This window comes from Vombatus ursinus, unplaced genomic scaffold (assembly GCF_900497805.2).
Source record: "Vombatus ursinus unplaced genomic scaffold, bare-nosed wombat genome assembly UNPS02007284.1, whole genome shotgun sequence".
Taxonomy (NCBI): Eukaryota; Metazoa; Chordata; class Mammalia; order Diprotodontia; family Vombatidae; genus Vombatus; species Vombatus ursinus.
Genome location: NW_020947062.1, coordinates 20,561,842 through 20,577,518, shown reverse-complemented (window position 1 = coordinate 20,577,518; position 15,677 = coordinate 20,561,842). Strand labels below are relative to the sequence as shown.

Below are 15,677 nucleotides of genomic sequence, written 5' to 3'. Positions count from 1 at the left end.
GACATAGGCAGTACACAGTAACATTAGGAGACTTTAATGTCTGTCTGTCTGTCTGTCTCTCAGATTTGGACAAATCTAACCAAAAGATAAACAATATAGAATCGAGCCTAACTGAAGAAAGTAAAGCTAAAAGACTTCTGGTATCTTCTAAATGGTACTGTTAAAAACAAAACAAAACAAAACATAATTTTCAGTACCCACATGGAGTTTTTACAAAAATTTACCATGCATTAAGGCAATATTGCAAATAAATGTAAAAAATACAGAAATAGTAAACAAATCCTTTACAGACTATAACTCAATAAAAATACCAAGAGCTCAGGGAACACAAGCAAAAGACCCAGAGCCAAAAGGAGACTGAACAATGAAATCCTAAATAATGAGTATGTCAAAGAACAAATCATAGAAACAATAATTATATGAAAAGAAATTATAATGATGAAACAACATACCAAAATTCTGGGATGCAGCTAAAGCAGTCCTCAGGGGAAAAATTATATCCCTAAAAACATACATTAACAAAATAGAAAAGGAAAGGATTAATGAACTGAATATGCATTTTTTAAGATTAGAAAGTCAATAAATGAACAAATCTAAGATAAGCACAAAAGAAGAGATAATGAAAATTGGGAGAAATAGGTAAGATAAAAATTTAGAAATAATGAACAAAACTAAGACTGGATCTTTGAAAAGACTAACAAAATTGAGATACCTTCAGCCAACCTGATTAAAAAGAAGAGGGCAGAAAATCAAATCAACAAAATAACAAATGAACAAGGTTGAAATCACAACAAAATCCAAGTGAAATCACAACCACCCCCCCCCAAAAAGAATATTCAGAGCCTACTATGCAAATATATGCTAACAAAAAAGAAACAGGAATATTTTTTAAAAAGTCTAAACTACAGAAGACCAAAATGTTTTAAAAGATCAATTTTTTAAAAAATTAAATAATCCAATCTCATGAAAAGAAATAAAACTAGTTGTAAACGAACTATCAAAGGAAAAAATGCTCATCTTGATGGATTCACAGGAATTCTAATAAATTTTTAAACAATTAGTACCAATACTATACAAATTATTCTCAAAAACTGAGAAAGCACCCTAACAGATTCCTTTTATGAGACAAATATCATATGAATACCTAAGCCAGGGAAGGTTAATCCAAAGGTGAACTATAGACCAATATCATTAATGAATATTGATTCAAATATTTTTAATAAACCTGTCAGATGACAGCAATTCATCCAAGAAATAATTTATTATGATAAAGTTATGTATTCGTAACAAGGATAGACAGATGTTTCATTATTAGGAAAACAATCACCATAATAAATCACATTAAAAAACAAAAGCATCCAAAACCACATGGTTATCTAAAGAGATGGAGAAAAAGCCTTTGACAAAGTACAACACTCGCTTACACTTTAAAAAAAAAACCTATAAAATATAGGCACTGAAGAAATTATCAATATCAGAAAAATTACTTTACAAAGCCAAAAGCAAGCATAATATTCTATGGGGATATATACTAGAAGCTTTTCCAAAAAATACAGAAATAAAGTTAAGAATGACCATCCTCACCATTATCATTTAAAATAATTTTAGAAATGCTAGCAAAAGCAGTTAGAATAAGAGAACGAAATTAAAGGTGTAAAAGAGAAGACAAAACTATTCCAATTTACATGATGTTTTACTTAGAAAATCCTAAGGAATCAGCAAAGATGCTAATTGAGACAAGAGCTTCAGCAAAGTTTCAGCCTACAAAATGGATCCACAAAAATCAACAGCATGTTTATAGAATAATCATAAAATCCAAGAAGCAATAATAGGGAAATTTCATTGAAAATATCTACAAAACACATAAAGCATTTGAGGATCAATATATCTAGGCACACAAAATATCTGTGTAGATTAAACTACAAGATGCTCCTTAAAAGTAACAACTTAAATAGCTGGAAGAATATTTAGTGCTCATATAATAATAATGACAACTATTAAAGAGGTATTTTTCATAACTTAAATAATAACAATATTTGTTTGGAGAAATAAAAGATCTAAAATATCAAGGGAAATAATGAAAAGCATCAGGGAAGAAGAAAAATAGCACTTCCAGCTTTCAAACTATATTATAAAGCAGGAATCAATACCATTTGGTGGTACTGGTTTAAAAAAAAACAGAAAGCAGAACAATGGAAGAGACCTTACAAAAGAGAATTAGAAACAATGGAAATCAATAACACACTGTTCGATAACTCGAAAACTTAAATTACTTAGGAAAGAACTCTCTAGCTGATTTTTTTTAATCTACTGGGAAAACTGGAAAGCAGTCTAGCAGAAATTAGGCTTAGATCAACACCTATACAATATTCTACAATAAATTCAAAATGGATATGTGACTTTATATTAAAGATCATATTACAAAAAAAATCAAAAGAGAAGTAGATCATATACCTCCCACAGCTACGGGTAGGAGATACATTCTTAACCAAGTAAGTGATAGAAGAAATTGCAAAAGATTAAATAGCTAACTTTGATTACTTGAAACTCCATGAACAAAACTAATGCACTTATGACAAGAAGGGAAGCAGTCAGATCAGGGAGGGGAAATTTTTGTATCAAATTTCTCAGATAAGGGTTTAATATTGATGATATATAAACAAGTAACAGATAGATATAAGTCCAAAAGCCATTCCTCAACAAATATGAACAAACAGTTCTCAAAGGAACTGGAAAATTTTAACAACTATATGAAAGAATGCTCTAAATAACTAATAAGAGAAAGGCAAACCAAAACAATCCCGAAGTTTAACCTCATAACCTGCAAATTGCAAACAATGCCAACAATTAGTGTTTGAAGGGTTGTGGGGAGATAGGAAAGCTAGTGTATTGTTGGGGCCTCTGTGAATCACTACAAGCATTTTGGAAAGTAATTTGGAATTTTGCAAATGACTAAAATACCCATGCCCTTTTGACCCACAGGTTTCACTACTAGTCTTATAATTCAAAGAGATCAATGATAACAAGAAAGGCTCCATATACACCAAAATATTTACAGCAGCACTTTTTGTGGTAGCAAAGAATTAGAAACAAAATAGATACCCTTAGATTGGGGAATGGCAAAACAAATTGTGGTACATGAATATAATGGAACATTACTGTATGAATAATGATGAATAACAGAGAAGCCTGGAAGGATTTACATGATCTAATGAAAAGTGAAGTTAAACAGAGACAAGAACACAATATACATAATGATTTCAACAATGCAAATGGAAAGAACTGCCATAAAACAATAAAAAAAAATGTTGTAAAATTATAAAGAACAAAAAAGGTCTCAAAGAAGAGATATAACAAGTTATCCCAGGCCTACTCCTTTGCAAAAGCAATAGGCCCACAATTGTGGCACACTGCACACATTTTCAAACTTTTTTTACCATAATGATTGACTTTGAAGACTGTTTTCCTCTTATTACTCTTTTCTTTTTTCTCTCCTTAAAAATATTCTTTGTGATATGGGATGCCTCTTGGAGAGGGTAGGGGAAGGATACAGGGAGAAACTCCAGTGATATAAAAAACAAGATATCAATAAAAATTATTTTCAAAAAGAAAGATAATAAGTTCCCTTTTAAACAGATTGAATTTGAAATGCCTAGGAGACATTCAGTGTGAAATATCCAATAGGCAGTTAGTGACTTAGGAACTGAATAAGACTATATACATATACAAAACTTGGGAGTTGTCTACTTAGAGATAATTAAGCCCAGTGGAACTGATAAGGTCCCCGAATGAGAAAGTACTGAGAGAAAAGAGAAGAAAGCCCATGACAAAACCTTGGGATATACTCAAATTTGGGAAGCATGACATGGATGATGATCAAGCAAAGGTCAGACAGGTAGAAAGAAATTATTAAGGGGGAGAGAAAGAGGGTGGAGGCCGCGGTAAGGCCATGTTAAAATGAGATCATTGATAGCTTTTGAGAGAACAGCTACAGTCGGGGATGGGATCAGAAGCCAGACTACAAAAGATTTAAAAGTAAGTGGAGGAATACAGAAACAGAGAATTTAGCTGTGAAAGGGAAGAGATATAGGATGACAGCTTGAGGGGATGACCTTGTACAGGAAAGGGTTGGTTTATTTATATTTTTTTAAGCTAAGGGAAACCTGAGCGTGTTTGTAGGCAATGGGAAGAGAGAAGGAATGAGTTAGGAGCAAACTCCTGGAGAAAACACTATGTGATTGTAGATACCAGTAGAAGGATTGACGCTGACAAAAAGAAAAGCTACCTTTTCCTCAAAGATAAAAGTAGAGGAGAAGAAGAGAACTGGTGAGGATGTAGGAGCATTTTGACGAATGGCATAGGCAGATGAGGGAGCCACAAAGTATGGGTTCTGTTTCCTTGGTAAAGAAGAAGGTGAAATTTGCCACAAGAAAAGGGCATTTGGGAGATTAGGCTTTGAAGGACTAAGAAGTTGTCCACCTGAATAGTCTTCCCCCCCGGATTCCTTTATACTTTTCTTGCTTGGTTCTCCTACCTATATGAATGCTCTCTTTCTCTCCCCCTTAATAACCCTAACCCTAAATGCTATCCCTTCAGAAAACTCCAAAAAAAAAAAAAAATCACTCTATCTAAACCTAATCTCTCTCCTTTACTAAAGTGCCTCCTAGATGTCCCCTAGATTTCTCAAACTCAACATACCCAAGAGAAACTATCTTCTCCCCCAGAGCTGCTCTCATCCTCACTTCCCAAATTCCACTGAAAGCATCCCCGCCTCCTCCTAATCACCCAAATTCCTAAGCTTGGAATCATTCTCTTTACCCTCTTTTAATGACTCATATCTAATGAGCTGCCAAGTCGTGTCCATTCTATCCACCCTCCTCTCTACTTATGCAGCCACCAGCCTTGTTCAGGCTCTCCTCACTTCTCTCACCTAGGCTACTGCTGCAGACCATTCTGAAGGCACTATTCCAGTCTCTCCCCTCTCCAACCTGTTTTCTACATAGCTGCCAAAATAATCTTCCTCAACCACGTGGACACATCCCTATCCTGTTCAAAAGCCATCAAGTGGCTCCCCCGTTGTCCCCAGCCTGGCAAAGAAGCCTGGATTTCACAATCTAGTTTCCTGCTGTGTCCCAGACCTTTCCATCCCTCCTCTTCAAGCACTCTATGCTGTAGTTAAACTAGATTCCTAGCTGTCCAATGCATTTACATAGGCCACTACCATGCGGGCTATGTGCCCCTTCCGTATCGTGCCTTTAAGGCATGAAATTTTTCCTGACTCCCTCCCTTACTGTTTAGGTAACCAGATGACACAGTGGATAGAGCTTGATCCTGGAGTTAAGAAAGCCAGAGTTCAAATGCAGTCCAACACACTTACTAGCTGTGAGACCATGGGGAAGTCACTTCAACTTCTGTTTGCTTGTTTCCTCAACTATAAAATGGGGATAATAATAGCACCTACCTCTCAGGGTTGTTGTGAGGATCATATGGGAGTATATCTCTAAAGTGTTTAGCAGAGCACCTGGCACATGGTGCTATAGAAATGTTTATTCCCTTCCCCTGCCCTGCCTCAAATTGCCTTGAAGAATGCTTATCTATGTGAATCTTATATCCCCCACGTTTGCTTTGCATAGAGTAGGTGATTAATAGGATCACAAGATTTAGATTTGGAAGAAACCTTGGATAAATGTTTATAGAATTGAATTGAAACCAGTCATATGAAACATAATAAGGCCTCTCTGTAAGGCAGGGGCCAGTACCCACCTCACGCAGCCTTCTCAGCCACATCAGGATTTTACTGCAAAAAGGAGCTGGTCTGTACTGTGGGGTTGATGGCGCATGTCATACCAGGGCTCTGCTGCAGTTAGGAAAAATTAGCATTGCTTGCATATAATTGGCACATGCCCACACAGACCCATGCCTATTCTCAGGCAATTTTCACATTAAAATGTCATTCACTGCTCCCCTATAGGCTGTTATGTCTCTATTTTTCTCATGTTTTTCTTGGCTCCCTATCACCCTCCCACCTTCTCTGGCCCACCACAAGTTACAGAGAAGAAAAAGGAGAGGCTAGATGTAGGGGAAGGGTGGGTGGTAGGGAAAAACTTAGGGGAAGAACTGCCTCTGAAGGCTGAGCTCCCCCCACCTCCTATCTGTTTTCACCAGCTTCCCATCAATAAACACTGAAGTGCCTCTTAGCACTGTGCTAGGTAGGAGAAACTCCTACTGAACTGCAGGAACAGTGGCAATCACTGCACAACAAAGGTACTCATGTCTCTGCCTGAACTGTGACAGGTTACCTGGAAAACATGTCTCCTGGTTGGGATCTGGAGTTGAGTAAGAAGGATGTGGAGGAAGAAGCTTCTAGACAGCACAAACTATGACTAAGACTAGGAAAATCAACCTGGGGACTTGGGCTAAGAACAATCAGAGCTGTGGGACTGTGGGGGGAAAAAAACACATTTGATTTTGAAGTCACAAGTTCTAGGTCTGAATCCCAACTTCTCCACTTATACCTGTGATCTTTGGCAAGTCACTTAACCTCTGAGCACCAGTTTACTCATCTTATCCAGCTCCATTACTTACCTCACAGGGTTGGAGTAAAGAACAAATGAAAGAATGCGCAGGAAGATGCTTTGTCATCCTGAAAGCACTACATAAAAATGAGCTGTTATTATAATACTCCTGCATATTTTTCCTCCATCATTTCCACAGGGAGAATCCAGCTTTCTCTCCCACAATGACTTAGGGAGAGCTGGTGTTTTAACTGCTGAAGCTTCTCCTTGGAAGTCCAGAGCCTAAGAGGTTAAATGACTAATAACAGTTAATATTTATATACCATATTAAGGTTTACAAAGTGCTGTACAGTGAAAAGAGCATTGGCTTTGGGTCAAAGGACTTGTGTTCAAATCCCAATTCTGATGCTTACTACCCTGTGTGACCTTGGGCAAGTCACACAACTTCCTTGGGCCTCAGTTTCCTCATCAGCAATATGAGGTGGTTGGACTAATTGGCCTTCCAGGTCCCTGTGAGCTTTAGATCTCTGATGCTATTGTCTCATTTGATCCTCACAACAACCCTATGAGGTAGATGCTAATATTTTCTCTCATTTCACAGATGAAGAAACTAAAAGGTTAAGGGACAGGCCCATTGTCACACAGCCAGGAAGTGTCTGAGAAGGAATTCCAACCCAAGTCTTCCGGACTCCAAGTCTATCATTACTATACCACACTGGCTCTCTATGACCCTGTAGATAGATGGAAAGAAACCTGGATTTTAAGTCAACTGAATCTCAGGAGTTACTAATTTTGTGTCTTTGGGCAAGTCACATCCCCCTTGAGCTTGTTCTTCTACATATAAAATTGGGGAAGGGAGGGTGTACTCAATCTCCAAAGTGAGAGCTAGATCAAGTTCCAGACTTAGAAACAGGAAGACCTAGGTTAAATTCTACCTCTGATACCTCCTAGCTTTGTGATCATGAACAGGTCAACATCTCTGAGACTCTGATGTAAAAAGGGGACAGTAACACCAGAAAAGTGTTGTTAAGGCTCAGATAAGATCACATTCATGTCAAGTGCTGTGTAAACTTGAGGAGAGGGGCCTCTGACCTCCAGTCAAAGGCTAAGGCTCAGCACACACCTTCCTTTCTCATCTCTCCCCCACCTCCCACACTCTGACATTCTATCACCAGGAAGAATACAAGGCCCAAAGTGGCAAACTTCTCTCTTACTTCAAAATTTTGTTGATGATACCCAATTCCCAGACAAGCTTGCTGAGTCCAGGGAACTTCTGGCTTTCTTCAGGACTAGCCTCAACCTCCCCTTTCAGGCATTTAGGCAAGTTCTTTCTTACTCTGAGACTCAGTTTCTTCATATGTCAAATAAGGAAGATGGACCAGATGGTCTCTAAAGTCCCTCCCAGCTCTAATATATTATGAGAATGCCTCCCTGATTCTCCTCCCTCTGGCTGGAAAATATGACTTCTTCTTTTTCAATAAAGAACTACATGCCCAGCCTAAGAGGCTACCTTAAAGTTCCCTTTCTGTTTTTGTGCCACTTAAGGCTCACCTTTCCTTCCCCTAAACTCCTACCTCCCTTGGAAACACTTGATTTATGGCTGGAAGGAAACCGAGAGATCATCCGGGCCAAACCCTTCATTCTACAGATGAGGGAACAAACCCAAGGAGGTTGACGTGCTTAAGGTTGAGCAAGAACAGAGCCAGGACCTAGGCTCTCTGATGCTAAATTGAGTTTTCAGGCCATTAGCCCACAGCTGCTTCTGTCTGGGGACCTCATCTGGTGCTAAATATATGCAAGGTCTAAGTTATTTAGTTATTTCTTTTGTGCATGTCTTATGTTTTCAACCATTCTGGGAGCTCTGCTAAGGCAGGAACCAAGTCTTACCCTTCTTCCACATACCATGCCTTCCCTCCCCCACCAGCAATATTAAATGGAACCCAGCCCATGACAAATATTCCACATGGACTTGTTGAATGAATGAATGAATGCTCTGTAGGATTAATATTGGCTTCTAAACTATAAAGAGTTTCTGGGCCTGCTATAAGCCAACACTTCCCTATTTCTCTTGATTCTTCAGGGAAAATGACCCCTGTTTTAGCCCAAGCTACAGCCCTGGGACTGGGGATATTTCATCCCCAAAGAACTGTGAGGAGGAAATTAGACACACCTCTGACGGCTTCTTCTCTTTTTGCCTGGGCCAACTGGGCTTGTTGGTGGGAATCTTGGAACATCTTGAATTGGAGGTGGTGTGACCTAGAAAGAATGAATAGGGAAGGTTATCCACAGAGTTGGCTCCCCAGCACAGAAACCTGGCAAGCCTCCAGAGGGCCCCAAACCACCTGGAAGACCAAATCATCAACCCTGGACAAAGAGGAGCCTGAAATCCCAACAGTAACAACCTTAGCCACAGCACCAACCTTTTATGGCTAAACCAAATAGAGTGCATATTAAAAGTTGCCTAAAAATTAAAGTTTAAACTGAGTTGAACAGCAATTTATTCCCAAGGAATAATAAAGACGAGTTTTGGGGAAGCCAGGGGAGCAGCAACTAACCAAAAGGTCTAAGTAAGCTGTTGGAAACTCTGAACTTCTGTGACTTAGACACCACAAAGACAGAGAGAAACATAGGATCCTGGCTGGAGGCCAACTGGGCCTTAAATGCTGATCTGTAATTAACTTTACAGAAAACTCAGAAAACACTACATATCCCATGCCTTTCTTCCCACCACCTTCAATTACCTAGGATGACAGCTAAAGATCTGAGAAAAATGAGGTCTTCTATGCTACTCTCAGACCTTTCCATGATTGTGTGAAGTACCTTTCCCCTGTTCTATGGCTCAGTTTTCTCATCTATGAAATGGAAATATTGTCTTTACCCTTTAACCTATCCCATAGTCCTTTTGAGGATGATCGGAAGGATCAAGTTAAAAACTGGATACAGCTCCCAAATACGGACTAGGTGGTATGACTTGGGGTACTTGTTAGGTTCGACTATGTGTCCACTTTAATATGGCAGAGCAGGCAATCACCATGCCCCTAAAATGTCATCACACACTGGAAATATACCCCTTGGCAATGAGGCTCCTTGAAATAGCTGTAGGGTCACTATTCTTTCCTTTTAAGGTCATGCAAAGAAGCCAGACATCGATGGAAGAGAGAGGGCTTTGAGAGGAGAAAAAAAGAGTTAGGAAACAACCTATTCCTAGCTCCCCAACCTCTGAAAAACAATTGTGTAGGAACCTTTACAACTTCTCCATTCAGAAATTTCCTATCTTTCCATATATAATCCACTCAGAGGTAACAAAAAAACAAACAATCAAAAGTTTCCATTTAGTTTCTCTGAACCAAGTTCCTACCACAGGGCAAAAAATCTCCCACCAACCATAACAATACTTCCTTCTCCCACTAAGTAAAGCCATCAAAAAAGGTCAAAGTTTTGTTTACAATTGTAACCAATTACTGTAGTAGGAGGGAAGTTTTTTTTTTTTTCATTTAGCTTGAATATCAAAGTCTGCTGAGATAAAGGTTCTGAGGCCTCTGACTATCACAGGCTCAGACTCTTTAAGCTTTCCATTTTAGGAAAAGAGAATTTGGCTTTTGGCCAAAGGGGCACATACAATTTGGAATCCAAGTCCCAGAGCTAAGAGTCCCCTCAAATAGTCTGGTGTAAATCCCTAATCAAAAGGATGGGGCAACCAGGAGGGTAGTGAATAGCCTAACTTCACACAGTACAGTGAGGGGCTAACACAGCCTACCCCTTCCAGTCCAAGGCTCCTTTGGCCATAGGAAGCTGCCACCGTCGAGGCAGGAGCCCAACGGTCTAATGCTCTGAGGGGCAGAGGACCAGGCACAAACCTAGATAAAGCAAAGAGTCTAGGCTCCCACCCACCTAAATGCTACCCTTCCTTCACAAACTGTTTTTCATTACCCATTCGTACTGTTTCACTACTTTATCCTGTGCTTTTGCACCTCTTGTAAGTAATATTGCCCATACCTGGAAAACACTCTCCCAAGCCCTCATTTCAAGGCCAGATTCCTGCCGCTGCCTTCATGAAGCCAACTCTTGAGTGGAAAATGATCTCTGCATCCTCAAATTGTGTGTGTGTGTGGGTGTGGGTGTGGGTGTGTGTGTAATGGAAACTCTTCAAGGGCAGGGACAGTGTTCCCATTTCATCTTTGTGTACCCAATATGCACCCAGCACCAGCTTCCATGGATTCAATTATCATCTCTCTGTTGATGATTTTCAAATCTATTTATCCAGCCCTGACCCCTCTCCAGACCTCAAATGTCACATTTCTAACATCTTAAACTACTGGTTGGTCTCCCTGCCTCCAGTCTCTCCCCTCTCCAGTCCATCTTCCACTCAGCTGTCCAAATGCTCTTTCTAAAGCACAGGTCTGACCATGTTACCTCACCCCACCCCCATCCTTCTGTGTCTTCTCTAGGATCAAATATAAAATCCTATTTGGCTTTTTAAAACTTTTTATAGTCTGCCTCTTCTCCCCTGGCTCCCAAACTTTTCCAGTTGTTGACTGACTGGCTGATCTGGGCCTGAAAGGAATAGAGAGACCTAGGTAAATCAAGGAAGAAACAGTCTAATCAGAGGTGGGAAATGAGGGGGAGGGGGAGGGGGAGGAAAAGATGGCTAACCTAACTGGAGTAGAAAGTGAGAGCTGCAGGAGTATTCTTTCCTGAGGTAGAAGGATTCTCTTCAATAGATGCCTCTGGCTTACAGACACAACTTTGTTTATTTACAATGCTTCAAAGTCTTCCTCTATTCAAACTTCTCTGATTGCTAAATTCCAAGACCCCTGAAGTCTGTGGGCTTTACACTCAGATGAATGGTGTTGTGGAAAGGGTTCAGTATTAGAAATCAGAAGCTTTTTGTGAGTTCTAGTCCTCCCTCTCAATGGCTTCAGATGACCCTGGAGAAATAGTTCACCCTGCAGCCTGTTTTACCGTCTACAAAAATAGGATGTTGATACCTGCCTGCCTGCCTTAGGAGCTGGAAGGTGTGGAGGTCATCTAGTCCTAATTGTACAGAAGAGGAGACTGAGGCCCAGAGAAATAAAGGTACTTGCCCCAGGCTACAAGTAGATTTGAGGCTAGAATGCAAGTCCCAGGACTCCTAATCCAGCACTCTTAATCATTGTAAGAACTTGGTAAATCAGGAGATACTCTACAAGGACGAGGATGAGACTTTTTTTCTTTAAAATAACTTGAGGAGGATTATTGTTATCATGTGATTTTTAAGAGATTCCCAATCACCACGTTAGACTAATCACGGGGTTCTCCCTCAGCAGCTGATACCTCAGCACAATACCAAAATGTTTTATTTAAAACAACATGAAACCATTGGTAGGAAAGTCTCTGTTTTTGTTCTGTGACTGCTTGACCGGGCCTCAATTTTTCTCTTCTGTGAGATGAAGGGGTTGTGCTCCCTTCCGTTAGTGATACTAGGCTTCTAAAAAAGGAAACCATTGAGTGCTTTGGGCCGCAGAATTTGTTTCAACTATTCAGTCCCTACCTCGGTCCAAACAACTGTTTCTGGGGTGCAGAGAAGTCTTACGATTCTTAGTTTCCTCCAAAAGTCAGCATAATTCAACATAACCTCCTCCACCAAGTCTTTCCTGATTCTCTCTCTTCCTTCCCAGGCGCTAGTGCCTTCCCCCTACAAAATCACCCCGTATTTTTTTATATGCCTCTATGTATACCCATCACCTCTCCCCACAGCATATAAGGTCCTTGATCAGGACTTTTCTATTTTATCTGTTTCCCAGGGCCTAGCACAGGGTTGGTGCTTAATAAATACTTACTGATTCCATTTCAGTTTTCCCTTTGTCCCTCCCTCCCCATACTCCTCCCACCTCCTCCTCCTGGAAGCCTAGACAGGCTGGTTCTGTGTGGTGTTCTACTCTAACTCAAACTTGGATATCAGAACAGTGTCAGCTGATAAACAGAATCCCTGGGGGTAGAATCCATTTGTGGATTTTGGGTTTTGGGGGGGTTTTAAAAACTTTTCTAAAGAACTGAAGCCCAGGTACAAGCTATGGTAAAGTGACCATCCAGCTAGGGCAGTTCCACCCCAACCCCCACCCCCACCCCAGCAAAGTAATTATTCAAATGCCTTCCCAATTTGAGGTGAATAGCTTAGTTATCATGTTCAAAGCCTTGAATTAAAGGTCTTACTGTCAGTGGTGTCTGAGTTATCACTGCTGATGGAGTATTTTCGCCTCTTTTCTTCCATCTGTAACAAAAATAAATTGAACATTACACTTATAGTTCAGGAAACTCATTATGGAAGCAAATCATTATTATCTCCGGGTATCAGCACACCACCCAAACACCACTACAAACACTCACCCTCAGGCATTCAAAAGGAAGCAGAATGTACCACTCCCCCACCCCAGACCCCTCCCAAGAGGGAAGCAGGAAGGCTTTGGTCCTAATATTGAAGCCAAAGGCCTGGCAGACCAGGCCTCTCCCATCCTCACTTCCTTCCCTGTAGGGAATTTTACCCAAGATGAAATATCTACTAGCACTGGCGAGAAGTCTGGTACCAGGAGCCAAGGTGGCAGAAGAGGAAAGGGAGAGAAAGGCGAGGAACTCCTTTAAGCATGCCGAGCCCAGTACTCTAAGGCAGAACAGGAAGTCACCTGCGGTCTTGGAAACCTTCTGAACCATTCAGTCAATCAGCTGTTGTACCAGGGGAAGAAGGGCAGGGGCAGGTCCCAGGTTTAGTAGCACACCTTTAGAAAGGTACCTGGCCACTTCCCAGGCAAGGCAAGCAAATGGAGGCCCAGGCGAAAACTGGGTGGCTGAGAAGGGAAGCAGCTTAAAGAAAGCCCTTTTATCTTGGGAAAGGAAGGGAACTGTTTACATTACAAAGGTATCCTTTCCTCTAGTTTCATTCATTCATTAACAAGTGTGAAGGCCCAGGAAGAAATCCAGAGTGGGATTCCAGCCCTGGGAAAGGAAATAATTATAACAGCTAGAATTATTTTGGTGCTTTAAAGTTCGCAAAGGGCTTCATATATATAATCTCAATTGATCTTCGGAACAGCCAGGTTATCATTCCCATTTTACAGATGAGGAAACTGAGGCCTAGAGAGGTTAAGAGGTACTCAGGGCCACACAGTAAACATCTACAGCAGGGATGAAATTCAGGTCTTCCTAACTCTAAGCCCAGTACTCAATTCAGGAAGTCACCTACCAAATAAGTCTTCCAGTTTCATGAATCAGTTCCAAGAAAACTAGCCTCACGTTTAATTCTGGATCAAAGGAAGGGATTTAGTGGGTTCTCCCTCACTGGTACCATGAGACGGCCATTTGTCAATGACATAGAAATGATTCCTGCCCAAGTACACAGTTTGGACAGTTGGCCTCTGAAGTATTCTCCAACTATAACATTCTGTGACACTGTGACCAAAGGCTGTTCTACTCATTCATTCAAAAAATGTTGAATAAGTGACTGCTACAATTTACTAAGCCCAGTGCTAGTAGTAATGCACAAAAATTCAATGAAAATCAGATCAATGCCCTCAATGAGTTTATATTGGAAGAGAAGTAGAGGGATATAACAAGTTCACAACAATAATGATCTATCCAGGGGAGAAAAAGTGGATGAGGAATGTCTATCACCCAGACTATAATATGCAATGGGACAGAGAAACTACAGAGCTGCCCCCACAGTATGTATATCTTGAACAACTATTGCAAATGGACAATAAATTAAGCTGAGGATTTAAGAGGAAGAAGAAAGCCAGGAAGGATGCCTTGGGGAAATTGCAAAATTCTTTTAGGGATCCCAAAAAAAGATCCATCTTTTTAATATCAATATCCTTTAAAGGGTTTGTATGACTGTGGCATGTGAAATGCTACGATCTCATAAAAACTAAAGACCAGGATCACCTAGAAGACAATGAAAATCGGCCCATGGTGGATGTGAGTACATAGCAAAATATCACAAACAGAACTACTTATGAAAGAAAGTAATGGGTGTCATCAGAAAGAAAAAATGAAATAGGCAGGATTGTCACAGGATAAGCGCAAGAGATAATCAATGTTTTGCTCCCAATTATTATCCTCTCATATCTTCATAATGTCAAGAAAAATCAAGGGGGAACCCCGGTATATTTTGTACAAACTGATGGGAGGACATGGGCAAGAGCTGTGAGGAAGAGACAGGCAAGGATGGATGGTGATTTGCATTTTGGGAGGAAATACCCAGACCCCAAGATCTGACGGCATCCATTTGGGTATTTGAGCTATAATATATTGAAGGATGGGGTATAGGAGAAGTACAAGGGAGAGCAGAGGAAAGTCAGGTCATTTCCACTGTGCAGATGTTCTCTTAATGCATGAATTCTGAGAGCTGTGTCTCTCTATCCTCACTGTGACAAAGGTACCTCACTTGAGAAATGACTAGTCAGATACTGGCTGAATATGAGACCAGGAAACAAACAATGCTGACTGGGCCTGCTGGGATCTACCTTGACCTAATGTAAAATAACAAGAGAGTTTAACCACTAAACTAATATGACCAGAAAATACGTCATTAAGACAGTGACTTCTTCACAGAGTCAAGTAACTAAGGAAATACATGGGAATATCTGGAAATCTGTAGCAAGGTATGTAAATATAATTACATAAAAGGCATTTCTTCTCCTGAATCAGCCCCTGTTGCTGTTTGCTTTTCTGTACATTAGGAGGTGGTAAGTATGAGCTCAAAGCTAGTTAAATGGCAGCTGAAGAAAGAAAAGGCAGGAAGCCCTGTCATAAACAGACATAAACATCTTAGATGCCTCTGGTGACTTAAGTCGGTAGCAAGGCAGCCAGGCAGTGAGCCCTAAGGGCTAGGCACAATAGTAAGGCAAGAGAACTACTAAAAAGATAAAGGACTGAGGATCTCAATTCCACCAAGCATGTAAGGCCAAGAGAATTTTGGAAAGTGTGTTGTTTGTCTTTCTGCCAGTACCAAGTAGTACCTACAAGTGCCTAACACGCAAAATTGGTCTCTGTCACAGAAAGGACAGATTCCTCTGCAATCTGAAACAAAAGGGAGATTGGGGGGGGGGCAGGGGGTGGGAGGAGAAGAGGAGACACAGAAGGATTCTAAATGGTATGAGGAGGTTGGAAGGCAAATAAACAAGATCCTAG

At 40.4% G+C, this 15,677-nt stretch overlaps 1 protein-coding gene across 1 annotated transcript in view; it reads right to left on the bottom strand.

Moving 5' to 3' along the window:
• The window catches only part of JADE2 (jade family PHD finger 2), a 181,412-nt gene that overhangs the window by 147,119 nt on the left and 18,616 nt on the right, over positions 1–15,677 (bottom strand). Inside the window, exons 2-3 of the mRNA XM_027849039.1 lie at positions 12,708–12,765; positions 8,686–8,771 (exon numbers count right to left, since the gene is read on the bottom strand). Coding sequence (XP_027704840.1) covers positions 8,686–8,771; positions 12,708–12,765 — 144 coding nt within the window. The remainder of the gene's footprint in view (positions 1–8,685; positions 8,772–12,707; positions 12,766–15,677) is intronic.